The 27777-nt window shown below is 41.0% G+C and overlaps 2 protein-coding genes across 5 annotated transcripts in view; both read left to right on the top strand.

The window, feature by feature from the left end:
- The first annotated feature begins 231 nt into the window (after positions 1 to 231).
- Positions 232 to 22613, top strand: quob (quattro b). 4 transcript variants are annotated; one of them, XR_013453239.1, is made up of 24 exons: positions 232 to 604; positions 8250 to 8447; positions 8737 to 10273; positions 11230 to 11433; positions 11654 to 11777; positions 12587 to 12680; positions 13044 to 13130; positions 13242 to 13358; positions 13600 to 13698; positions 13788 to 13936; positions 14503 to 14641; positions 14818 to 14940; positions 15799 to 15993; positions 16139 to 17112; positions 17335 to 17584; positions 17921 to 18010; positions 18148 to 18372; positions 19181 to 19351; positions 19857 to 20034; positions 20278 to 20414; positions 20565 to 20819; positions 21455 to 21666; positions 21872 to 21921; positions 22060 to 22613. XR_013453239.1 is itself a non-coding variant. In XM_040203652.2 (24 exons), the coding sequence occupies exons 1-23, from the start codon at positions 602 to 604 to the stop codon at positions 21908 to 21910; spliced, it is 5580 nt and encodes a 1859-aa protein (XP_040059586.2). In that variant the 5' UTR covers positions 232 to 601; the 3' UTR covers positions 21911 to 21921; positions 22060 to 22613. The 4 variants fall into 4 exon arrangements, 2 of the variants coding, with proteins under 2 accessions (XP_040059586.2, XP_040059587.2); XR_013453240.1 differs by having other exon boundaries at positions 22042 to 22613; XM_040203652.2 differs by having other exon boundaries at positions 20298 to 20414.
- Positions 22614 to 26528: 3915 nt separating this feature from the next.
- Positions 26529 to 27777, top strand: part of tgm2b (transglutaminase 2b) — an 11034-nt gene continuing 9785 nt past the window's right edge. Inside the window, exon 1 of the mRNA XM_040203955.2 lies at positions 26529 to 26679. Within this exon, the coding sequence (XP_040059889.2) occupies positions 26670 to 26679 (10 nt within the window). The 5' untranslated portion in view covers positions 26529 to 26669. The remainder of the gene's footprint in view (positions 26680 to 27777) is intronic.

Below are 27777 nucleotides of genomic sequence, written 5' to 3'. Positions count from 1 at the left end.
ATGACAAATTAGGAATGTATAAATTCCTTACATTACGTACAGTGTAACACATTCAGTGAGTTTATATCGCAACTGGCATGCTTTTGTGTATCTGTTTGTGGCATGTTTTGTCTGTGTGTGTGCTTGAGTATGTTATCAAGCCTGGGGTGTTTGAGAGAGAGGGCGAAGAAACTCTGCAAAGCCTTGAGGGGGATTTCCTTTGAAAGGGAAAGCTTTTCTCCTCCCCCTCTCATACACTCTCCTACTGCCTTCCCTCTCTCTCTCTCTCTCTCTCTCTCTCCCTCACTGTGTGTCACACACCCCTGAACTCTCAAAGTAGCCAGAGAAGCGAAACTAGAGGATCAACAGGAAGGCTCAAAATTTGCTGCTCTCTGTGCAACACACTCAAACTTGTGGAGAGAGAAGAATGGGAATTACTTTGGTTGCTTCTTCGATCGAGACGGTGCAACATGTGGATGTACTTCCAGTCGACTTCAGTTGTTGATGCTCTGAACAAGCAGGGGTTTTACTGCGCAGAGCCAGGGGAGGCTATCTCTAGAGGATTATAAGGATCTACAATGAAAAAAGGTTTTCGGCTTATTTTGGAGAAACGTCTGCAAAGATGGTAAAGTAACATCCCCCAAATCACAAGTTTAAGTCCTGGTTGTACTTCCTGTCTTTTTTTACTTTCATGTTTAAGAGTTAATGTGCTCCACTGACCCAGTAACTGAGAGCGTTAGACTTCGGTTTGTTATGTGTTTCTGAAACTTTGGAAGCTTGATATATTACATGCATTGTGTACCACATTTTATTTTGGTACTTGTTACTGAATTGATGAAAATCCTTTGTTCTTTTTTCATGAAACCCAAAATTCTGTGACATACAAAGGCAGCTTAAAGTTAATGTGGCTGCACTCTTCAAACCTTTTTGTTAGCCTGAGCACAGTTGGTGGGATTGTTTCACATCAGCTCAGCTCACAGCATCTAAAGCTTTCTAAGTGTGTGCGTAGGCCTACTGACAGAGAGAGAGAGAGAGAGAGACACAGAGACAGAGAAAAGCTCATTGTTTGTCTTGTTTTTCATCTTTAAGTCCTTTGATTATGACTTAATTGATTCAGATGGCACACATACTTCAGTGAGTGGTGAGTGTTTGAGTATAAATCGGCTTCGTTTTCCCGTTCAGTTTTGGACACTTGAATAAGTTCAAAACACAAGGCCTTGAACGACTGCACAGGAATACTAATACCATTTAAGATTTACTTTAATTAACTAATGAAAAAGAGTTCAAATGTTTTAAAGGGCTTGCTGGAAGATGCAGAATCTTTCAAATTGTGCCAACTGGTTGATGCTGCTGCTGTAGGACTTGTCAATCTTTGCAAATTACAATAGGGTTTGATTAGATTTTTTTCTTATCCTCTTAGCTTAGCATTAGTTCAGTGTACTTTTAGTTTTTATATGGAAACCAGTCCGATCCCCAACATCGTTTTAAGTATACCAGATAAATGATTTAAAGAGCGCAGGACTTGGCAGCGCATTGTGGACACCGCCGTACTCCCCCCCACCCCCCCTTCGCATGCACTGCAGCACTGGTTCGACCAATTTTTACATTTTTACTGTTTGTTTTACTTATTGCATGACTGATTTTGTTTTCCGTGAACACCCTCCAACTTCGGGTCATGAACCGGCGATATCTACGTTATTAGATTACTACGTCTGACCAGTAGCTTCAATCTTGGGTAAACACAGCAGTAATACATAACCCAGAGCCCCGGCTTGCTGGTCTGAATCGTATTTACCTTCACAGGAGTAACTGTGTGACAAGCCAGGAGTCATTCATTCACCAGGAGGTCAAGCACTTTTTTGTTAAGGCCTTACTGCAGCCTGTGATTCATTCATTGTGCAGTAAGCATGGGGATAGTATTTGCAGCTAAAGTGTCAGTTGCAGAGTTCAAAGTATATTCAAAGTTAATGCAAATCATCAGTTTGTAGTAGCTTGTGTTTTGAATGTTTTCTCGCCTCACCAGAACATGTCTAGTTTGAGCTTAGCAGGTTTTTCTGTGATTCATCCAAAGTGGTAAATACCAACGGCCATTTACAAACAAGAATGTGTTTCTGAATTAATAGCAAGGACATGATATTTTTATACATGCATTAATTGGTTTTGGGAAAATCTATTGTATATTTAGAAATCCAGCAGAAGGAACATAATGTCAGGATTCAAATTATGTTAATTTCCATCTGATTGATATAAGTCTCCTATTCACTGTTCTTGCTGTCCTCTAACTTCTAGAAAAATGATTATGTTCTATAGCAGCCCCATTTTTAATTGTGTTCACAAGCTTGTCGCTAGCCATGAGGCAGAAATGCTCATCCATAACATTGCATTTTTCTACCCCTATGTATGCATGCATGCATAGACATTATTATATTTACTGTTGGGAACACAATAGACTTGCTCTAGGGTATCCAGATTTTCATACAGAGGTGACATACTGTGTGACGAGGCAACATTTACTGAAAGATAAGACCCCGAGTTTGTATGCCATGTAGACTGTAGTGCTTCGTTGTTTTGCAAAGCTCAAGGACAAAGACAAGCAGATGTCAGTATGTGTGTACACTCCCTGTAAACACACTCACATGCTGACCAACTAACGAATCCCTTTTGTTAGGGCTCAATGGGTTTGACAAGGCTGCACGTTACTTGTATTCTTAACCCTTTGTCATTTCTTGGCCATTAAAACATTCTTTGGATTGTTTTTGCTGAGAGTTTGCCAGAACACATGCTTTGGGAAATAAAATGAGATCCAGCAGAGTTTACTTTGTCATACTAAATGGGAGCGGTTCATTATGAATAAGTCGACATTCCAGAGAAAAAACAAAAAGGCCAACATGTGGAATTACTGGCGTACGTTTTTGTTTTTAAATTCGCATGGTGAACTTTTAAACTTTGAGGAAGAAGTCACATCTGTCCTGATTACACACAGCTGCAATTCTGTGCCAATCGCTTCATCAGACATTGCCGACTTTCTAACTACTGCTGTCTGTGGTAGTTTAAAAGATGTGCTGACCTGGGAAGGACATCATCAGCCATTTTTTTAAGTGTATCCAAAACAGAAGCAGATGCAGGCAAAATGTGCTCAGGAGTCTTTGATTCATGAGAAAATGTGACAGGACTGATTTATTCGGATTCAGAAAGAATTGATTGAGGTTGATCTTCCTAGAAAATAGAAAAAGACTACGGATTATATTTGTTACGTTGTAGAAGTCTGTCATTGTCCATCATTTACAGATTCAGGGTCAGGTTAATAAGTCACTTGTGAATCTTGTGAAATCAATTATTAGTTTCTGATTTTTTATTATTGGGCATCATTTGATATGAAAAAATAAACGTCAAACACTATTATGCAGTTCTTCAAAACTAAAAAAATGTATATATAATAGGAACAATGCCATATTTAAAGGTCTGATAACAAACACAAACACTATTTACTCATGGCAGCTCTAGGAAAACGATGTAGAGGTATTGTCTTGAACAGGCCTTTATTATCTGATTGCAAGGATTTAAGGCTTAGTTGAATGGAGAACCCCTCTGCTGAGTTTAACAAGAGTGGATCACACACAGCACTGCCGCCAAATAGGAGTTAACCAATGCATAAGGAAGAAAAAGTGGATAAAGATAGGGAATCACTGAGAGATACTGGTTACATGTTATGGATTAGCATGTGACTGATGGCTCCCAGACTCAGCATCTTACCTCTTTCAGAGGCTTTTTGAGCATTGAAAGACAATGATCTATTAGCCCCTCGTGGCTAGGATGGGAATGGCTGAGGTCACGGATGGTATTGTCACGGCTGAGATGGACATATCTACATGTCCGTACAAGCAGAGTTCAGGCAGTCTTCAGGACTTACTGCCAGGTATTTTCTGCTTATGTTTTGGGTTTAGCCCAGAGATAATTTAGCTTGGAGATAATTTCTTATCTGGATTTAAAGCAAATGGGGTGATACAACAAGATAGAGACATCAACCAATCCTTCTAGGTTGTTCCATTAGGATCCAAGTCTATTTAGTTGAGGTTAATCTTCTTCAAAATCACATTATGGTCATCTTAACTACTCTAATCTGTGGAGGCTTTGTGGTTGATGACACACATTGTGCATTAAACACCTTGACAGCTTGTTTACACTGTGGCTGTGCTGACTTTCTTTAGCCAAAGCCCAAGGCAATATGGAGGAAACCTGTAATTATGTGCTTAATAGTCAACACTGCAAAAACTCCCAGGGTGCCCGAAGGGTGGACAAGACGAAGACAAATGGCTGTTGTCCAAACTATGTCAAACAATGATCTTTGCTGGAGACTGAAGCTCTTAAGAGTTAAGTCACAGGCTGCACGGGACAATAATGAGCGGAGAGGGAATCCCCTCGTGCTGAATCTGAAGAGGAGGCGGCGGTGGAATGTGGCCGTCAGCTGGACATTGATCAAACCCCACTGTCTCTGCAGGCCAAGATAAAGGTTCTGGGATTAAAGCTTGATTAAACGTTGTTCTCTGGCTGATTAAGAGAGTAAAAATACATCGGAAAAGAAGTAACATAGCCAACATAGAAGCAAGAGCACTGTGCACTGTTATACGGGGAAGAATTGTGTTGTTATAATTATGTGGGAAACTTATCATGTCCGGTGCTCACTAGGGACGGAAGAAATGCCATGAGTTGTTATAATGGGAAGAACTGTAAAAAACACAAAAGGAAGGGCTGGACAGATTCTGAATTGTGCAAGAACCAGTTATGTTCTTTTTTTTAAATTATGACTATGATAATAATGGCTCCTACTGTGCTTTGTCTAAGAAAAAATCCTTCTGAATCTTCCGTTTAGGCGTGTTTGGCATGTTCTGTGGCAGTTTTTCACATGTAATGAGATACAGAATAACTTACCCTCATTTAAATTGGCTGGCCAGCCGGATTGAACCGGGTACAGCTGAGCAATGCTCTGTAAAATCTCAAGAGGATCTCACTAATATAAATATATATTGCTAGCCAAACCACCCAGAGAGAGAGAGTGTGTAATTTCAGAGTGTTAACAAAAATAGGTTTAATCTGAAAGGATTTTGAAATAATGTTGTGATAATAAATCAATTGTGTTTTTGTTTAGGCTTGTATTTCAGCAATGGATTAAAAGCCAGGCTACAGAAGAGTAAACATGTTCTAATAACGGGGAATCATAAAATGAAGTCTATATCACCCAAAGTCCATTTATTGAAGTAAAATGTGAACAGAAGGGAAATGAACGTCCGAGCCCTCTACAGTGTGCAGATATGAGCTATGGTTTATCTTTAGCTTCGAAAAAAACAGTAGAACCCGAAGTTGAATGGCTTCAGTCAGTCTAAAACAGCTGTGACGCATTACCCTTCAAGAGGCAGCCTCGAAGGTATTCTGTTCTCCATTTCCTAATCTATTGTGACAGATGTGCGCAATCAGAAAAAAGGAAGCATTCTTCTCCACTGAAGACATGCAATGTCTACAAGAGATACAAGGACTTAGCATACTAAGTGTCCAATGTTGACATTGATTTGTACCAAACAGCCCACATTTAATGCTGTACGCTTTATTTGAGCAAAAAACACCTTGAATCTAAAGGCACAATACCAAGGCTTCAGTGAACCGGGAATGCAACACTAAGTTAAGTCACAAAATCAAAGTTTAAGGAATTGGTGAATTATTCACTAAAATGTGAAACCACGTTATGACCTTTGTTCTCTAATGTTTCAAGACTGTCCAAGGTACTGCCTAAAGTAAGCCACCCTCAAGCCAAGCAGTCATCACAGTCCTAGCGCCAACCAGTGTGAAGTCTTTGAAGCTGCTGCCCTTGTGTTTACCCTCCGCTGGTCTCTGGTCTCAGTCAGGCCATCAAGCTAAATCAGGAGGGGAGCTAAAAATGGACCCTATTGTGGGGCTGGGAGATCGACACAGCAGGTTACTGAGAACTGATTGTATAGCACACCTGCTTTGGTTAGCAGATAAGATCTGTTCTGATCCAGATTGGCCGTCAAATCCATATTTTCCACTCTTTTCAAGACACAAGTCTTTATGTGACTGTACTGGATGTGAATGAAAGAACCAAACTGCACATCTCAGTTTACACTCCAGGTGCAAAATGAGCATAAGTTCTGTACTCCTCTATCAAATCAGACATGACTGTGAAAGTTATATTAAACACCTACCTACCTATGAAGAGCATTATAGAGAGACTAATGGCGAGAAAAGGTCACATTTTTGTTTTTTGAACTTTTTTAATGTATAGCCAAATACAATGTATATATACGGTTTTGTGCAGATATTATTTTAGATATATATTAGATATTACTACTTAATGCTAAATTGAAAGGCAAAGCAAGTCCAGTAAACCAAACTGCTTTACATAGTTTACAAATGATAAAAGCAGGAACATAAAAACACATACATAAAAATAAGAAAATCTTTGCCGATCCATTATTCAACTGGTGCGGTCATTGGTATGAAATTACGATATGCCAAAGATTTGCCTAAAAATGGTTACTTGCAAATTAATGACTATTCTCAAATTGTTAACTTGATTAATTGCTAGAATGGTGGATAAGGTCAATGTTATACCTGCTAAACGCTGCCACTTTAATTATGCAAGCATGCTGACCTGCAGGTTGCTTTTCGTGAAGCTGAAAGCATCCCAAAGGGTTTACGCTTTGTTTACGAAATTTTACTGCAAAATGATTGTTTCATTTAAATGATTAATGATTGTTTGACAATTTACAGACAACATACAAAGTAAATTAGGTCCTATAGTGCACGATTGGATCAAAAGTACAGTATTTGCATTGAATGCCTAGTTGCTCTACTAGTATACGTAAACCGCCATCGTGTCTCAAAACCCCTTCCTCAAAGTCGTGCAGTGGGTTTGGTTCACCAAAAAAGCTTTAAAGATTGCTTATTTTTACTATGTGTGTTTTGGTTGACGCCACCCGTAGCCGAGTTGCAAACAGCTTATCTAGTGCAGACATTTGCACATGCAGTAAACGCAGACACCAAGTGTGTTGTTGTCAATAATTCACGCCGTTGTTTCTTTAAGGGCATTTTTGACCGGATGAGCATTTCAGTGGCGTCCTGGTCCTTTACAAACACAGTTTAAATGAAGCAGATCCTGGAAAGACATGAAACAAGTTGCATATACTCATGCAGAACAGACTTATCATCAGATAAGTTGGGAAACTTTTATTAGGGTCAAAAAAATACCCTTCCCTATCCTTTTACGGTGATGATAATTTACTATTGCAACATTTTTTTTTCTTCTAAACTTTGAAGCCCAAAAATTCCCAGAGGCATGAACAGCCGGGGGTATAAGACCCAGAAAAATATTTGTCCGGTCATGTTGCATCTTCAGAGCCTTTGATCTTGGTTAACTTGGCCATGTGGACCTTCTCAAAATACTTGTGTTAGAATAACATCTATTTTCTAAATTCCTTGTCCACATTACACACCCAGTGTACTACATTTCATATGCATTCTACAAACAGTACAGTAGAATACACAAACATAAAAAAGGCTATTGTATTGTGATTTATAACACACGCAACGGTATTTATTACCTGTAATGCCAGGATTTCTGTTTGAGGCAGCTGTTTTTATTGGTATTATTAGTATGTATTGAGTATGTGAGATAAGACTTTTAATTGAAGATTCAATGGACCTGAATTAAATTTAGTTTTAGTCTCATGTGCTTCACAATATACAATACAATTCTCATTTGAGAAGAATGTGTAGACCACAAACCACTCCTTTTTATATCCACTGACATTGCTGGTTAGCTTTCAACATTACAGGTCATTTAGCAGACGCTTTTATCCAAAGCAACTTACATTACAATTTAAACCCAGGGCCTTTTTACATTTTGCCAAGGGAGCAATTAGGGGTTAGGTGTCTTGCTCAGGGAGTTGAACCACCAACCTTGTGGTTCCCAGAGCACCCGCTCTACCCCCTGCGCCACGACGACCCCTTACATTACATGTACATTCATTTTTTGTAATCCCTGCACTCTTAGTATTAGGGGTTTGAGTTCCTGTGACTTTGAAACAGGCTTTTAGATGCAGAAAAGAATTGCTTAAAAATCAAATATATTTAGTTCTCAGAAAAGGATAACTTGCTACTGAATAAGGCAGTATCATCCCCTTATGTAATGTCCTCAGTCTTTAAAAAGCATAATGTTATCACACATGGCATGTGACTGAAGTCTTTTTTTCCTCCAGAACCCTGAATCTCTTGACTCGTCAATCCAAGGTGCCCTCTCTGCCCTCTTCCCACCTTTCGAGGCCACAGCACCCATCGTTCTCAGCCAGTTGTTTCGCACCATTGAGGAACGTTACCACGGCGATGCGTTACAATGTCTGCTGGACTTCCTTATCCCCTCCAAACACCTGCTGGAGAGTGTCCAACAGGCAGCATGTGTGAGTATCAAATATATCTCTGTACATCTGCACTCACACGTTTTATTTTTTTTTCATAAATGTCCACATTTGTGAGAAAACACTGGAGAACTTCATTTTGCTTTTAAGTTTTCTAAAATCATGATTGTTTCTAATTATACTGGTAATGGATCTAATTTAAGTATTTTCTGATAGAATTGTACTAATGACTGAGATTTAGATATAGGAGGCAAGACAATGCTAGAAAACAATAAGAAAAATAGAAAATAGAGCAAATCAAACAAAGATTACACATTTCTCTTTTTTTTAGGCTGGATACTCAGATGTGGTTTTCCGCTGTGAAGGCTGGCCTCTGTGTCTCCATGACAAAACCATCATTCAGTTAGCACCTGTGAACCCTTTGCTGCTGCGTCCTGGAGATTTTTATCTACAGGTGGAGCCTTTTGGGGACCAAGCAGCTCGTGTTGTCCTCAAAAGTCTTCTGGAGGAGGGTTGTCGAGAAGTGGAGGAGACACCCGTCCCCGAGACGTCCTACCCCTGCATCTTCACTGAGAAGTGGCTACAGGAGATCAATGAAGGGCGCCAGGAGACACCTCTGTCACGCTGTTTGCTTTGTACAGATCAAGGAGTAATCAAGGTGCCGTGGGAAAAAATTGCCATCCCGGAGTTTTTAGACAAGCCCAAGGTTATGCCTACTTATCGTGAACCTCCTCCAGAGCCAAAACAAATCTCGGTTCCCTCCCGTTTTACCTCCTCCACCCTGCCAATGGGAGCCATTATGGTTCCCCCAAAAGACAGGATGCCAGGGTCTTTGAGGCCTGTTGACTGCTCCTCTAAACTTATCAGAATGGATCACGAAAGACAAACCTCCAAATCCCGCTCCACACCTTTAATCAAACCTGTGGGTTGGGTTTCTCCAAATACCTGGGATAGTCGTAACTATCAAGGGGTTGAGGGTGATTATGTAGACCTGGTAGATATTGCCACGGGCACGGAGCCTGTGGATAAACAGAGCAGCAGCCATTCACATTCACAAAATTCTGGTTTGTTCAAACCCGTCAGACCACCGCCACCTGTACCACTTGGGAATAATGTTCCCTATGGACGCAACCTTCAGTACACAGAGGATCCTCGTACACCATGCAGCCAGAGAAGGCTGGAGCACGAGCCCACAGATCAAGAGTTAAAGTGTAGGTACAGAGACTCGTACGTGGCAGCGCTGAGAAATCCAGTTGCTTTTGAGAGGGGCAGTGTAGAGCTTTTGGCTACCCTGGAGGAGGTGGTCCTTTGTGAGGATCCACAGTTAAGAGCCAATGGTGCATTTGAAGCTCAAAGAGACAAACTTGGAAGCTGTTGCAACAATTGTAATAAACCTCTGATAAAAAACGAGCTCAGCCAATGTAAACACTGCTGCGAAGCAACACCAGAGAACTTCGTATCTCATCTCAAAGACCTTCCTACGAGTTCCAGGTCAGAAAATCCAATGAAGGAATCACCAAAGATTTTGAAATCAACGCCTGGTTTGAGCCAGAGTCACAAGGTTCAGATGAAACTTATTTCCCATCAATCAGGACAAAATACTGGTATACATTCAGGATCAGATGGTGACTTAAAACCACCTCATAAAGTGGAGGTTGTGAAACCATCAGGGAAACAAAAAAACAAGGTGAGGTCTCTGTCCACTGTGTCGGAGAGTTCTAAAGGGAGTCCGCTTCTCTACAAAGTCAACAACAGGAGCCACAGTGATATCTGCCCTCAGACAATCACCAGCATAATGCAGTGTAAGAAAGCTGATCTCTTGGAACAAGTGACTTTAAAGCTGGAAAGACTGAACTCCCCTAAACAAGGTAAGGCGGACTGTTCAGACCACTTTTGTTCTCTTTTCATTTGTTTGGACCTTGTTATTACTGCACACACAGCATCTGCTACGATCTGTTGCTCAATGCTCAAAGGGCCACTGAACATTCACACCAAACAGAGTGATTGAAACTCAAGCGTGACCTTGCGTGCTTGAGGGAATGTGCTCCACTGAGATCATAAAGGTGCTTCACAAAGAGGGTTCAAATGTCAAACATCGAGCTAGATTACAGCCAGCTCCCACTATTGTCCGGTGCTTTGGCTACATTCACATTATTACCAATACCGAGGGAGGGACCGGAAATGCCATACCGCACCCAATGAAAGGGAGAGCCTGAACCCCAAAAGTAAGAGTGGAGCATTCCTCTAATGCAGGGAGACAGCATGACATGCAAAAAGGAGGTTTCTGTGTCCCCTGCGCCCCGCTGGCATGCACCCGGATGCCCTCAGAGGGGCATGTTGAGATCTTGCCTGGAGACATGCTTGTCATAGACTATTAGATCAGCAAAGAGAAAGAACACAGGCAAGGCTTTGTTGGCCCTAAGGAGAAGCCAATTACGATGTCTGAAATCAAAGCCAGGCTTAGTAGCCAGGCCATTGCAGGGTTTTGTTACGGAGACCATGTTCAATGTTTAAAGGTGTGCAGTGCAGCTGGATGCATTTTGAATGAGGTCTGTTTATATGTATGAATGAAGCACTGAATAATTACTTATAGTGGGAAGTGGCTTGCTGGACAGGATCGGAAATTCACAAACATTAATTCATACACAAAAAAACTCAGTCTCAGGAATGTCGTTATGAGACATAGGTGAACTAAAATCAAGTTATGAGAAGAAAAAAAAACACAGTTGCAATAATCCAATGATACTTTGTACTTTCCTGTAGTTTATCTTTTTTCTATACCTTTTTGTGGGATTATATTTATTTTGTGTGTAATGTCATGCAGATTCCCATTTAAGTAGGAGGGAAATTCCCTCTACCGTGGATGGACCAGACTCCAAAGTACATAACTCGAAGATAGAAAAGCCGTCACCTGCACAACTTCAACTTCTATCAACAAGTTCTGACTCTAACCAGCCTGCTCAGACCCAGGAATCATGGTTCAGAGACATTGTTGGAATGCTTGAACTGGGGATTATTTGTTTGCCAGGTACTTGATTTCTGAGCGTTCACTTAAATACTGTCAACTGTAAGATTGCTGTATCTCAAAAAGACAAATTTAATTTAATTCTTATCTACCCCAACCTATCATCATAATATATCATATCATATATCATAATTGTTTTACTTAAAGTCACTGCCTGTACCTTTTTGAAAAGAGAACAGATGATACATCCCTCACCTTTTTTTTCTGTCCTACAAACCCTCAGGCAGCAGGGACAGGACGGGCAGGGCAGTCGTTGAGGTCAATGGTGACAAAAAGGAGTGGACATCCAGTCTAGTGTCAGTCCAGAGTGTCTGTGAACTACTACTCTACTTACACTCCATACCAAGGTACTAAAAACAATGACTATTAGCTACCTCCATAACAAAAATAATTGATCATTTAAAATTGAGAAGATAATTGCTAAACAGACAAAAGCTGTAGTTGTAATGACATGTAATAAAAGGTCTGACCACAAGAGGGCAACAGATACCATTTAAATAGCTACAGCAAGGGTGTCAAAGTTTGACATATGTGAGCTAAGGTGTCCATTGCATGCTTTGAATGATATGACGCATAATCCTACTTCCAGGTCCATTCCTAGCTAGTGTTTTACAATTAAGAAAACATAATTTCATGCAGTATCACTGTCAAAGTCAAATGTATACTTTAAAAATAGCTGGCTGTAACACTGACCATTGTGCCAAAGCAGTGTCAATACTCCTGGATGGTTTACTAGCGATCCCTTTAACGTTGCTTTTTGTTTACATGGGATTAAAGGGAGTCTTTTAAGTCAAAAAGGCATTCCACTAGAGAGCTTGGCCTTCCTCTGTCCCCACTTAAGAGCCCCAAAACAAAAGTCTCTGTCCAGGCTGTCTGCCAACTGTCTGGTATGCAACGTCTTGCTAGAATTAGCTATGTCTTCTGTAGGCTCAAACAGCAGTAACCCAAGAAGAGGCCATGAAGAGGGTGTGGAAAGGCGTCAAAGTGTGGAATAGGATGTGTGAAGAAGTATGTGTGTATATGTCAAAGAGAGATAAAAAAGATAAATGGAAGTGAAATAAGTAAATAAGCATATAAGCCGCTTATCAAACAAAAACATACTGTGATGAGATCATAATGTTTGAATGTGCCCTGACATGATCCAATGTTTTTGTAGGAAAGAAGTTCGAGAGCTTGGAATGACTCTGGTCATCAATTCCAGAAAGAAGCCTCCTACACTTCACCTCTACAAAGCTCTGCTGATGGCCCAAGTAAGCAAAAACAAAAAGCTGTTATGCATAAGTTGCATGCACTCAACCAAACCACCAATCACAAACCCAGTTATCTGAGGCTGGCAGAATTTGTCCGTCAAATTCCTTGATTTGTGATAGAATCTACAATACACAAGTACAAGTTCATTTCAAGTTTATGATTTGTTAACAGTAATGAAAAGCAACTTTATCAAAGACACAGTAACACCAACTAGGGCCTATTGCACACATCCTTGATAATTGAGAAAGAAGGTCAGTGATAGTATAATAAGAGACTATTGCATTCATTCAATTCATCAATTCAATTCATTCTTATTCATTTAATGATAGGACATTCTTTAACTTACTGACCATCTGCTACAGGAGCAGGCTCTTCATGCTGTCCACAGTATTGTGACGCTGGTGGACAAAGACACTTGTCCACGACCTGAAAAACAGCCAGGTTTACAGGTTAGAAATTATACCAATTTTCATGTTTTTCTTTGATCCTTTGATTTTCACTATAGAGATGAGTGATACTTTTTCTGCCTGCCGAACCTTGTTTTTGCATTTGTCCATAAGATGGATATGGTGACTTCTATGAAAGCCCTAAACAAGACAGTCGAAGCTTCCCAGCTGACCTCTGACCTGGGAGGGACCTTTACTTACAGTCATACCGATTGGCTGCAGTTCCATCAGGTACTGAATATTTACTGATTGTCACATTATCACGTTACAGGATTAAACTGCAGATCGGCGAGAAGCAGCCACAGTTTGTCACGTACAGCAGCTGCTGCAGTCCCTGCATATTGCAGCATGTTGAGCTCTGTGTGGGCAGCAGATGGCAGAAATGTTGTGTCTCTTCAACTGAAAGCTCTTGGGTTCATTACGATGTATCATTTTTTTAACCTCTACGCATCCTACATTTAATTCATTTCAGAGACTGGTGGCCTTCATGGCTGAGCTGCGAGGGGCCGACAGCTTGTTGCAGAAGGCCATCAATAAAGTAGACTGCAGCAAGACGATGGACACGGCCCAGGTAGATTACACATGTTCATCGTGCAAAGTCACACAGTTCATTCTGAAACAGATCAGCCGTGTTGACTTTACTTGCTGCCGCTGCTGCAGGAAGTGCAACAATGCATCCAGGAACAGAAGGCCTCAATGAGAGAGGTGCTGGAAGACACTCGACTGGTTGCTCTGCAAAGAGAAGGAGGGGCCGCTCTGGCCAGAATGAGGAGAGAGGAGTACAGATTTCCGCAGTCTGAGGACTACAGGTACCAGATAATATCATAGTCTTTTTTCTCTATTTCTATTTTCTCATTCTTGTCCCAATCCGCACTCATATATGACCATTACTCAGTGTTTAAATACCATTCCACCTGCATTGTGTTGCATCTACACTGATTCATTCATTGAAGAAACTTTTCAAATATGTAGCCTTCATTGCCACCACATTTTGGACTAATTTCTTTACCAATTAAAAATATATTTTATCCTTTAAAAAATGTTTTGGTGATGATTGAACCATGTTTTGTTGTTTTCTGTTTTCATGCCTAAATATTTAAAGATTATTAGATCATAATATGCCTACAATATTTATGCAGGCCGTTTGTAATTAGCAGTATGGTACCGCAATTTATCAGAGCAGCAAGCGAGTGGGCTTGTGTAGTTAGGTGTAGTAAAATCATAATGTCACATATTATTGCTTGATCTTCTGTGGGTGTCCTGACTTAACAAATGTGTATTGAGCCCAAGAAGGAAGTTACAAAGGCTACCTTACAATGCAATTCAAGTGGTTAGAGATTTTCCTTTTGTAACTTTGTAAACACTGTCCTTACAGAGATGCTCTGGAGTCAGTGACTAGTCTATATAACGAGGTGGAGGAGAAGCTTCACACTCTGGTGATGAGATCAAATGAGTCTCTCCTGCACCTTGAGTTCCTCTTCAGGCTCAGAGAGATGGAGGCCAAAATTTGCACGGTAACCGGACACAATCTGTAAAAAAAAACAACATGTTGTTTCAACATATTGCGGAAATCCATTCTTATGTTATTTAATCCAAGGAGATGGAAGTTGGTCTTTTATCAAACATTTGTATTATTGTGGTTCTCACAAAATAAGACCCTTGTATAACACTTCTAAATTACGTTTTGCAGGCTGGTATGTGGTTTAAAGCAGAAGGCGAACAGAGCCTGAAGGACTCTTACACAACACAGGATCCCCCGGTGTGCACTGAAAAGGCCTTGCTGCACTTTGATGTGTTTCTCACTAAGTCTAAGGTATATCAATTAAGTTATATACCGTAAACTCCGGACTATAAGCCGCTACTTTTTTCCTAAGCTTTGAACCCTGCGGCTTATACAACGGTGTGGCTAATGTATCTTTTTTTACAAGCTATTTAGGGGCCATTTTTTAGGTGCAAGAGATAAAGCGCAGAGGAAGACGTTTGATTGTGTTTCGAACAGCCATTTTGCGCATCATATTCAAACACGTAGGAATGTATATGATGCAGCATTTAAGTTACGGGCAACCAATCTGGCTGACGGAGAAGGAAACAGAGCGACTTGACGTAAACTTTAATGAATCATTAATGATTAATGAATCAATGGTGAGACGTTGAAGACGGCAATGTGAAGAACGCTCTTGATGTAAAAAGACGACAAAAGCTTCCAGAGGAACTAAAAGCAGATGGCCTGAACTTGAAAACGTTCTTGAAGACTGGCTGAACACACAGAGAGCAGACGGCCGGAGGTGCAGATCCGACTGAAAGCCAAAACATTCGCCACCGAAAAGAAGATTTTAGAGGTCGACCATCGTGGTCTCAGTTATATGAGACAAAAAGACATCTCCGGCATGGACGACTCTGCGCCAGTAGACGTTTTTCTGCCGCGTGGACACCTGCAGCTTATAGACCGGTGCGGCTTATTCGTTCTAAATTTAGGTTGTGCGGCTCTATAGTCCAGAATTTACAGTAACAACAAGGGTTCAGAAATAAGACAAGCTACCTTATTTGGCCATCTGTGTGTTAGTGTTCTAAGTTGAAAAATATGTAAGTTCACTACACTGTTAACAAGGAATAGTAGATTAGAGACTTGCTGGGGAGTCGGTTCCACGTGACATGTTATGATTTGTTCCAGGACAAACAACAATGCGCTTTGAGCCTAGTGAGAGATGCAATGGCAGTCGTTGGCACAAGTGATACCAGTCCCGCAACAGTTTTTCGTACTCTTGTCAGCACCTTCAAATCCAATGTGGATGACTTTATGCTGTGTGCAGAGCAAAGGCACAACGAACTGGACACACTGGTGCGTGTGCACCGTTTCTGTGAAGAGGTTTGTGTTTTGTCATTGCTCTGTGAACATCGCTGATCTGACACTAGACATCTAAATCTCTGTCTTTCTTCACATCCCTTCTTCACATATACTGATTTATGTTAACCTTTATATTTTAAATTTCTCTTTCTTTCTCTCTGTCTAGGCGGCTGCCCTGGCCAAGGAATGTTTTCATTTTTTGGAACAGGTAGAGCAGGGGTGTTACCCAGCTCCGACCCTGAGAACACTCCAGATGTATGAAGAAAGATTAGGTGGCAAATTCTCCACCCCACACTTCCAGGCTCTGAAAGCTGAAACCTGTGCCATGGGGTCAGGGGCCTCTGGGGTGATGAGAGTGTGGAATGCAGCTTTGGTCCAGTGCCAAGAAGTTGGGCAGCGTCTGAAGGAGATGCTAAAGAAAGAGAAAGATAAGAACCAGATCCAGCAGCTCACAGCTGCAAATCCTCAAGCGGAAGATAGAGAAATGGAGAAGGAGAAAAAAATAACTGAAGTGGGGGAGGACGAAAGCTCACTAACGCAGCAGCGTACCTCTCAGAAAGAGGTTGTTAAGATCGCAGAAAGCGAAGGACAAAGAACGACGGCGGCATGTTTCAACCATCATTTAAAGCACGACACGAAAGAAGAATCTCAAGGGCAGGAATTACCTGAAGCTGCAGTTAAAACTGAGAAAATTGCTAATTTCTTTCCACAATGCATTGATTGTCACCCAGAAACCAGACATGGGCCAAGAGAGCACCACAGTGAGGCAGATCTGAGGAGCACACACTCAGTTGAAGGGGGCGGTGATTTTCCATTGCACCAATCTTTGGGTCGGTCCTTGAGCGAGGGCTCTTGCGTATGTTCTCGTTTGACGTGCACTTCTGGCTTTTCACCTTTGAATGTCCGACATAAACACTGTCAGAGCAAAACGCAGCCACTGGAACAAAATCTGCAGCCCGTCCAAAATCTGCCCATTTCCCATAGTGAGACTGTACGGTCAGGAAACCTGAGCTGCGAGTCAAAAAGAGACAGCAATGAAGAGGAGGGTGGAGGATTCACAGTCTCCACCCAGAGCCCTAAAGATTTAAGGACCTCAGAGACATTACTCACACAGACAGAAAACAGTGGAAGCAATGTTTTGTAAGTAACACCTCTCTCCTTTAGCTGTAATCTAAGGCTCCAACAAAGCACCAAATGACATGGTTCTTTTCATGAATGACATAATTGTTCTCTAGTTAAACAACACTCAGATAAATAGTTTTGGAGGACAGGACAGTTTTGAATAAATCATGTAAAACTGGCTCACGTAGGTTAAGTTATGTCCTATGTGTGATTTCACATTCTTTATTTCCTCTGGAACAGGAAAGTGCAGATGATCTTGGAGGAGCTGCTGTCCACAGAGAGGCAGTACGTGAAGGCCTTGGGCTATGTTCGAGAGCACTACTTCTCTGAGCTAGAGAGGCCCGACGTTCCTCAGGACCTCAGGGGCCGGAGGGGGAGCGTCTTCGGCAACTTAGAAAAACTCCACGACTTCCACCACCATCATTTCCTTAATGAGTTGGAGAGCTGCGTGGATGAACCCTTCAGAGTGGGACGATGTTTCCTAAGACATGTAGGTGCCAATAGAATTAATGACACAAAAGTACAAAAGTATGAAGTCTTTTAGTATGAAGAACTACTTCTTGACATGAATGTCAAGAAGTAGTTCATGGTTTCCTGTTTTAAACCATAATATCGATGATTAAGCAAAAATGTCATTTCCAGATGTGTACTAGCTGTAGCCATGTAAACAACTGCTTTGGTATCATTTACCTCATTCTTTGCAAATAAGAAGTACAGCTGTGAACTGATACGGTACAGCCGTCTCCATTTAACTGTGAATCATTCTTCTTTTTTTTTGCTGATAATGAATATGCCTAATGGTCTTCATGTATCCCTTTCGTTTTAGAGAGAGAGCTTTGCTTTATATGCCCTTTATAGCAAGAACAAACCACAGTCTGATAGTCTTCTCATCAACCATGGACAGGCTTTCTTCAAGGTGAAAAAGAAATGAAAAGAGCAATGCCTTTCACTACATGATTTTAGTCACGATGGATGTCTTCCCATCCACTTGATGTTAGCGTGTTCTCCGCTCAGTTTTGACATTATCCCGTTGGCTTTACCCTCACTCTACAGCAAAAGCAACTGAAGCTGGGGGATAAGATGGACCTGTCCTCGTACCTGCTGAAGCCCGTGCAGCGGATCAGTAAGTACAGTCTGCTACTGCAGGACATGATGATGGAGTGCGGCCCGGGACAAACCAGAGAGGTTGCCGAGGTGAAGGCTGCCCTAGAGGTCATCGACTTCCAGCTTCACCACGGCAACAACCTGCTGGCCATGGACGCCATCCACCACTGTGATGTGAGACAGTTTGTTTCTTCTGACATTTTTTTCATTTTAAAACATTATATCAAGTAAGATTATTAGAAAATTGGATTTGCATATCTTATATACAGTACATAAGTAGTGTATCGATACAGTGTGCACTATACTGTGATAAGAATACCTCTTCACTCTCTCATCCAAAAGGGAATATCAACAATGTCAAAAGCACAGTAAAGATACATGTACAGGCAGGACTACAGTCATTAAGAATGATGCAAGTAGGAACAGTGGTGAAGACATTCTTCATTGGTAATTTAGATTAATGCAACACTGTCAATTGGTCATCTCAACACACCATCTGTTTAGAAAGAATGGGAAATAAAAAAAGCCCACAGGAAGGGTAATGGTTGAATCATATTTTCCATGGAATGTAAAGGGAGGTGTTGTGTGAGTCATGACTGTGTGGAGCTCCACTAGTTGGGGAGAACACAGATAAAGGGAATGCAAAAGTAATTACTTTATGAACTTTGTGATGGCTGTTACATTGTCAGTAAGAATAGGAAAGTTTATATTTAGTGTGAATCTATTATTGTAAATCCTACATTAACTTTCTATACAAGTCTGTCAATTTGTTTGAATAAATCTCAATTCACTGAATTTAGAAGCTACGGCTGCAATAACGACAATATAGCCGACTTTGATGTTATGTATATATATGTATATGTATATGGATGGATCCATATGGAAATTATATTGCTAAAGAAATTGCAGTTACATTAATCACTTTCTTGCTGGTATATTATTGGTGACTACTGTAGATGACCCTCAGAATCTCCATCTGCAGGTTAATCTGAAGGAGCAGGGGCAGCTGATACGCCAGGATGAGTTCTTGGTGATATTCAGGAAGAAAAAATGTTTACGTCACATATTCCTCTTTCAAGAGCTCATTCTCTTCAGTAAAACCAGGAAGACGGACGTAGGAAATGAAACCTATATCTACAAACAGTCCTTCAAGGTACATACATTGCTTCACACACAAATAAACATGAAACAGACATACCAGTAAAAAAAGCTATAATCATGCCATAACTATAAAAAGTCTCTTAGTCTACAACTTCTTCTTTCGTACCAATGACGTACAAGGCGACTAACACTGATACGTGGGAAGTACCTACAAGATTTGGTTTCCGTGCTAAATCACAACTTTGATAAGAATTTCCAAAATGATTCTTGGCCCCAGGCTACACTAAAGTCAATAAATATAGCATTTCATTAAGTAGTAGTAGTAGTAGTGGCACTGTTGCTTTGTCCCCATTCGTGCACATTCTGTGCACTTCATCGCTCTGCCCCTGCTTAAGACTGTCATTCTTCGCCCAACACTTAAACAGAAATTTTATGTTGTCCTTCTGCAGCCTAACACTCCGAAAGTCAACATACAATAGAACTGAAGTCTTACCAAACTGCATGCCGTATTTCAAAGTACTGTCTTCCATAATCAGTTTGTCTTTGTTTACATTAAGACATCAGATGTAGGCATGACCCAAAACAGCGGTGACAGTGGGCTGTGTTTTGAGATCTGGTTCAGGAAGAGGAAAACACAGGACACGTACACACTTCAAGCAGCCAGCCGGGAGGTGAAGGACGCCTGGACCAAGGACCTGGAGCGGATCCTGTGGGAGCAGGCAGTACACAACAGAGGTACTAACAAATGCAGACAAATAAATAAGCACATTGTCATGTGTCGGGTTAACGTGATAGTGGCAAAATCAAAAAGCAGAGCCTTGTTTGTTCTTCATATAACATCTGTATTCCCACATTGTAAACATATTAATGTGTTTGGCTTTGTATTGGTAATGTTTGGATGAACAGTCCCTTTTGCATGAGAATAATCTTTTGTATGAAATGAAAAATGTAATTTCTTAAATTTAAAATATTTTAAAGCGGTTATTTCACACGTTAAGAGGTCCGTATGCAGGAGAGAGTGTTCATGGGTATTGGAAACAAGCCCTTCATGGACATACAGCCCAGTGATGCAGCTATAAATGACAGAGCTGTCAACTATGTACCAATGGGAAGAGGTAAGCAAAAACTGCCAGTAAAGAACCTAAAAGAGTTATTTATTACATTAACGTTAATCACTAGAAATTGTGATATTTTTTCTCAATCTTTTCCCTGTCATATACTCTCATGAAAACAGACGTTCTCTTTTTTCTCTCTTGTTTGTGCAGAAAACAGGGTACTGCCGTGCATGGGATCAAGGGATTCAAGGGACAGGCTTCCTGAGGGTCGGCCAAAATCTGTTGGTTCAGGATGTAGTTCGTCTTCCTCGTCTTCCTCTGGGAGAAGTTCCCTGTCCCCTGTGGGATACATGTGTGTGCCGAAGCGCAGGGGAGCAGGAGGGGGCCTTGGAGGATACGTATCACCTGCTGGAGCTCTGGAAGAGGACGACCTGGACCATGAGAATGGGAGTCACAACTTATTGTGTGAGTGTGTAGAACTAAGCAAACATCATACATGACCTAAATGGTGCGTACTATTTATTGCAAATTGTTTAGAAGATGAAATGGTACAACCAGGAACCTCCGATTGCCCTGACACGGTGTTATTATTGGCCCCCGAGCAGCCTCACTGATGATTCAAGAATTTTTTCTGTTACGGGGTGTAGTTAGTAGACCCAAATGCACACGCACAGCAGTTCCATTTGTAGCCAATGATTGTATTTCCTGGGAAGTGAACAAGAAAAAAAAAAAACGAGGCAAATAGTCAAAAGGGGGACCAGGAAGCACTCTTCAGGCTCAACTGGAGTCGGGAGGGAAACTCCACCGACGTTTTGCGGTCCTGGTCGGATAAGGCAGTCCGTGGTACTCTGCGGGTCTGACTCTGCAGGACAAAAGGAAAAAACATGCAAACTGGTGCACTACATTTGAGCGCGACATTCACCCTAACATTTTTCAACTTTATTTCACTACAACAGGGTCAAAGGTCTTAGAAAATTATTTGTATGTCAGATGATTGCTAACACAAACCTTTGCTTTCCAGTTAGCATATTTTAGATTGAATTACCCATCCATTCATCCAGCCATTGATTATGTGCATAATCCAGCCCTCTTTGTTGCAGTGGACAGCTCCGAGTCATCAGGAGAAAGTGTGAGTGGCTTCAGCAGCTCGAGTCATAGCTCCTTGGTCTCTGCCTCCATGATCATTGTCAAGGAGACAGCGGTCGCCCCCGGGACTGAAGCCTCGGCAGTCTTTGGAAAAACCAAACCACCAGTTGCGCCCAAGCCAAAGACTAAACCACAACACCAGGCCAAGGATCTGCTCTGTGGAGAGGTGCCAATGATTCATTAATTGTTCATGTGGTTAAAACAGTTAATGACTTGGTTCCTCAAACCTCAAAGTAAATGTCTTACTCAAAACGCTAACTGCCCGCCTTACAGTTAAAAATATATTTCTTTCTCCATTTGCTGTGTTTTATTATTTTGTCATTGATCTGTTGTTAATATTAAATTAATAATTTTCTTTATGAATATCACAGGTTCAGAACACTAGTGTTGGAAAATCCACTGATGTATGACCTGTGACAGAGTGAGTGTTGTTCAATTCTAAAGTACCCAACTTTCATAAACCTGTATATAAAGCAACTACTTTTTGGAAACTTACGTGTATATTAAATATAAACAGTTCTACCATGGGAACAAAAGTTAGATTTCTTTTCTTTTCTAGAGATTTGGAGGCAACCCAACGAAATCCGTCAGTTGAAGATGAATCCAGCGTTGAGATGAAACCATTTAAACAGACATCCTTTCATACCAGCTGTTACTGTAACCATTACCACTCTGTAAATACCTTTTTTTAATCTCACAACTAAAATAATAGGTCAGAAAAATGCCTGTAATTGTACCTTAATTACTAAAATCGTGTTTTTAACTGGCATGGCTTGGCATAATGAACTGTAAATCAGTCTAGTTTCATAGCTCGTGCACAGGATCATAGTTGCTGCGGCCTAGAGTGTGCTCACATGCTATTTATAATATGAATAAACTAATCTTTATATTTGTCAACGAATGTGGGTAAATCCTCCTGGCAAAATGCTCAGGCTTTTAATGTCTGAGAAAAAGACCCCTTTCTTACCCAAGAGACAATTTGATAACATCTTGTGGAGGTCTGTAAATAATTGCGCCACAAAACCAGTAACACCATGATGTAATGTGTCCTAAAGGTATTGCCTTTTGTGCAGATGTATCTTATGTCCTTGAAAATAAAACACATTCATTCTGTCCTTTTTATTTGTATTCTTTTTTCGTACAGGCGTCCCTCCTGTACTTTTTATTTCAATTCAACCGCAATATCTTAATATTTTGTGGTTTACATCAAATAAAGTGAAATGGTCACGGACTTTTCCTTCAAACAAAACCTCTATCTCCTGCTTTTCCTGATGTACTCTTTTCCGCTTCCAATTCAACATGGTTATGTGGGACTCAGGTCGGCTTCGGGGTAAAGGTCAACATCATTCTCAGACGCCTCGTAGGTGGTGGTATTGCAATCCCCTGCTGGTTGGCACCAAGCTGTGGTCAAGTTCTTATCTTAAATCAAGTCACCTCAAGTTTTCCCTCACCTTAAGTTATTATTTGTTCTCTCATGGTTTTATATTATCCTTTTTCTGACACAAGTTTCTACTGTACGCAGGGCCGTTTGAAGGAATTTGGGGGCCCCAAGCAAAATGGACATGGAGGCCCCCCCCAAGCCCCCGCTGCGCGCACGCAAAACCTATAGGAACCACAGCACAGCCATAAAGTTTAAGTTCACCCACAATTTATATAAATAAAAAAGGGTTTACAGTGCACAAACATATGTGCATGAAATATAACAATTTAACATTTGCACACTACCATAAAATCAAATATACATTAAAAAAGTGCACAATAACTAAATCCAACATACTTAAAAACACACTCACACTCACATTAACATTTTTCAGTTCTCACAAACATGTGCAACTTCCTTTTTCTTCTTTCTTTTTTTGCTTCCTGAAGCGTAACTCCGCTTCATGATGCCGGGCTATGGTTGCCAACAGTCCCCTATTACGCGGGACATCCCGAATTATGGGCATTTTTGATTTGTCCCGACCGTGACAGCTCCAGTTCCGTTTTCCAATCACAGCCTTTTAAGTCAATGACGCGCGAAAAACTCCCGGTTGCTGTGACGCATCCGACCAGTGTGCGCGGGGGACGGGTGACCCGGCCGCCGACCGCTAGCACCCCCTCCCTCCCCAGTCAGCCCGGCAGTGAGGGGCCCCTTGAGGGGAGATCCCGATAACGGTGTCATTGCACTTTACTGCATTGACTATCAAAGGGGCGCTCACACAGTTTGTCGTTGCATTTGACTCTTAACCAGTCGTTGTCTTGGGGCCCCTGGCCAGCTCGGGGCCCCAAGCAATTGCTTGGTTTGCCTGTCCTGTCGCGACGGGCCTGACTGTACGTCACCCTTAGTGGTTCCTCTTCTCACTCCTCATATTTGGAGGTCACTCAAAGTTCCTCCAATGCATCTAAAATAAAGCCTTTATTAGACTAGAAAATGCATTTCCTGCAGAAAATGCGTTGGAATGCTGAAAGCTAAAAGCTGAGATGAATTTGAAAAAATAGCTTAAAATACAAAAGTGAGAAAAGCTGAAATGAATATCAAAGAATTGCTAAAAATGCAGAAATGAGAGTAGCTGAAAATCAAAAAAATGCTGAAAATACAGACATCATACCATTAGTTATATTCAGTAAAATTAGTGCTAGTCGTAGTATTAATAGCAGCATAAATACTAGTACTTTTTGTTATAGTAGTGGGACCTGATGATATTCTATGCACAAGAGCCAGAATAACCTGAAGCCAGAGACTACTATTGTCATGACTGGACAATGGCCCTGAACCCAAATGTCTAACTCCGGAGATGATGTTCGAAATTAATTCCGACAATGACATTCATGGGTGTCTGTGGGTGACTGTGGAGCATGGTCGTCCTCCAATCAGAGGGTTGTGGGTTCGATCCCAAGCTCTGCTAACCCCCATGTCCTTGGGCAAGACACTTATCCCAACATTGCTCCTGCAGCTGTGAATACAGTGGGTGAATGTTAGTTACTGATGGGCAGGTGTCACTGTGTATGGTTCTCCTGTCATCAGTGTGTGAATGGGTGAATGATGTCATGTAGTATTAAAGCGCTTTGAGTGGTTGGAAGACTAGAAAAGCGCTGTACAAGTACAGTACATTTACCATAAGTAGCAAAGCTGTTAAACAAATGACAGAGTAACGTACAAATGCTGCACATACTCTTATGCAAGGTTGTGAACAAGCAAAAACCAAGCATTTCCCTGTTATTTCTTTCTAATTCTTTCAGGGCTCGACATGGGACCTTCGCACTCCTTTTTCTCCACACCATCTCATACCAACGTACCACTGTTGTATCATTTGCACCACATCTAAGTAACTAAATAAATGAAACCTGAAGTTACAAGTAGCATTTTTCTAAGTAAAATATTGGCTATATACACTTCGATTATTAACCCATTATCAGATGAGTTAGTGATTGATTTAGTTCAGTGTGTAATATCAATGCAGGCTGGAATAGCATTCCTTAATTAAATGAAATCAACTGAGCCAAATGTCAATTTTACATGTAATAAAGAAACACAAATTGTCTACATAAAATGTAGGAAATCCAAATAGTGACTTTTGAAAATTGCAATGGACAAATGTAGACATTATAGCCACAAAGCCACTTTTTACTGTATCACAGACATTAGCGAGCTCTCAAAATAAGCTACCTTAAAGTACATAATATCTGTTAAATGGAATGAGTCAGAAATCCCTTCAACCATTTTTAGGGAAGATTCTTAAATTATAAGTTTTAAGGAGCCCCCCAGTCTGAAAGTCAAACCATGGTGATAAGGCCCACAGTGTTTCCGAGTTAGCCACGCCTGCCATTACAAAGGTATTTAGTCATTTCCCCTCTGTGGGTTTGCCAGAGGTCAGCCTTAGTTTCACATCTGTCCATTACTGAATTCCCATTGTTTTACTTAGTGGCCAGCTGATGGCCCTCCAGTGAGACCAATGCTATCCTTAAATTAAGGATGTGGATGTTTACCTGATGTGCGGTGAGGTTCGTGGCTGGGACCGCACTGACTCTTTCAAAGTCAGATTCACCAATATATGGCTTCCACAGAGTAACCATTCAACTGGCTGCTTGCACATTGACTAGTGTCAATTAGTCAATGACATTAGGCTGTCCAAAATCCAAAATGTATTTTGCTGAAATTATAATGTCGCTCATTAAATTGATCAGTGATTGTCTAACTGCTTCTTAGACCGGCCGCCTTGGGACAGTGCGCGAGCGGAGAGGATGTGCAGGAAAAGCATACATTTTGCGCCTATATCTTGATTTACAAATATTACCGGGTATATAATCCACGTTTCAAAAGCAAAATAACACAAATTGACTATTTGTTAAATGTATTTTAATATATTAAACAACAAAAAGGAATAAAACTTTTTTTTCGAGAGCTCATGGTGGGGCCACGCCCCATTGTCCTCTATAGACCAGCCTCATCCAGTAAATGGGTGCGTTTCTAGAAAGTTCTACTCAGTATTTGCTGAATGCGTGAGAACCAGGTTCAATTTGTATGCGTAACAGTGAGTAAAAAAGGCTTCAGGGACCTTTTCTTTAATCTCGGTTTGCACCCCATTAAGCTCTGATGGCATCACAGCGGCTCTGTCGTAAGTCTGAGCTCAACTTTTCCACACACTTGTATTCGACTTGTGGCAATGTCAAAACATGACTCCAAATGACCCGTTTCAGACTTTATGAGAATACAGAATCCCCGTGTGTTCATTTCTAAAGCCATCACTTTACTTAAGTCGCTGTGTTGTGCCAAATTCTCAATAAAGTTAGAAAAGAGCATTTACGGCAAACCCATCATGAAGGCTGGCGATGGTGATCTCCTCATTAACAACATACGGAAGGCTCTCAGTGCCTCTCCACTATTCTCCTGGCTACGACCGAGGTCAAAAACTTTAGACAACGATCTTCTTTGGTAACCACGCAATTGGCAATAAGTCATCGGTCTGACGCAAAGTGTGCGCCTGCAATGATTCAGCTGGACGATGCTCGCTGCAACGCGCTCGCGTACGTGTGCGTACACGCGCGAAAGGGGTGCGTTCTGTGCAGCGGAGGGTCGCGTCACGCCCCCCGCCAGACCTACAAATAAGACCGAGATAACTACGAGAAGCTGCACACATTATTTCCCTCCGAGTCGACGATTCACCGTCCACGCAGAACACAGCAGCAGTCATGGCTCAAGGTAAGCTGCACCACACGTTTATCTTTCAAACCGGGTCACATTTGCCAAAGGTATTTGCAATTTAAAAATAACTTGGGTGGTAGTTTATTATTAGATGGTTAAACATACACGTGATCCATGTATTCAACAAGTCAGTCCCCCAAGGACTTTTGCTTGGAAGTTCTCCTCCCACTATTTCCTTTCATGGAAATAGTTTGTTTTAATGCACGTTAAAGTCTTACTCATATATTGCTCAGTTTTGAATAGTACCAAAAAGTTGATGACAGGGAAGGTGAAACTTTCACAAAGCATTGTCTGTAAGCATGCTGCAGACATGATGTCCGAGAATAACAAAGGTGACGAGTTATCACATGCCTGCACGCATCATCACCCTGTGTGAGCTGCTTTCAAAGCTGCAGGAGCAATTCTGTTTAGCAAACATTGATCAGAGATCTATAAGCATGTCAAAAATGTTTACCCCTCATGGTTGTGTGGTTGATGGATGTCGCCCGATGGGACACTTATAATAGATGCTCTAAGCAGCTCTATGCCGTTTTAGTCAAAATTAAATAAATGAATAAATACGTAAATACATGAAACATGCATTTGAAATACATCATGAAATAAATAAATGAGGCAATAAATACATATATAATAAATACATTTAATTATTTCATGGTAGCCTTCTTTTGCACACGGCTCTGTTGTCTGTTCTGAATGTTAGATGTAGCCACGCCCCCTGATTTGCATATAAGAACGTGAAATGTAAAACGGCATTATGAAATAAGTCTCTGGAAATGAAAAACGGCATTATGAAATAAAAGACTCTGGAAATGAAAAGTGGCATTATGAAATAAAAGTACCATGGTATGAAAAGTGGCATTATGAAATAAAAGTACCATGAAATAATTAAACGTATTTAATATTTATGTATTTATTGCCTCATTTATTTATTTCATGATGTATTTCAAATGCATATTTCATGTATTTACGTATTTATTTAATTTTGACTAAACAACATTCCATACTAGTCGCCGCTAGTCAACTGTTCTTTTCTTTAGAGGCACACACACCACCCTACAAATAGTTTACCCTTAAAACAATGACACTCCCAACTCA

This window comes from Gasterosteus aculeatus, chromosome 17 (genome assembly GCF_964276395.1).
Source record: "Gasterosteus aculeatus chromosome 17, fGasAcu3.hap1.1, whole genome shotgun sequence".
Lineage (NCBI taxonomy): Eukaryota > Metazoa > Chordata > Actinopteri > Perciformes > Gasterosteidae > Gasterosteus > Gasterosteus aculeatus.
The sequence above is the reverse complement of the archived record's forward strand: the minus strand, read 5'-3'. Positions and strand labels throughout refer to the sequence as shown.

Excerpts from the sequence above, each read along its gene's own strand:
- quob (XM_040203652.2), top strand. Across the intron at positions 13,131-13,241 it reads AAAAACAGCCAGGTTTACAG|ATGGATATGGTGACTTCTAT; the intron begins GTTAGAAATTAT and ends TTTGTCCATAAG. Across the intron at positions 14,941-15,798 it reads TGTTTCTCACTAAGTCTAAG|GACAAACAACAATGCGCTTT; the intron begins GTATATCAATTA and ends GATTTGTTCCAG.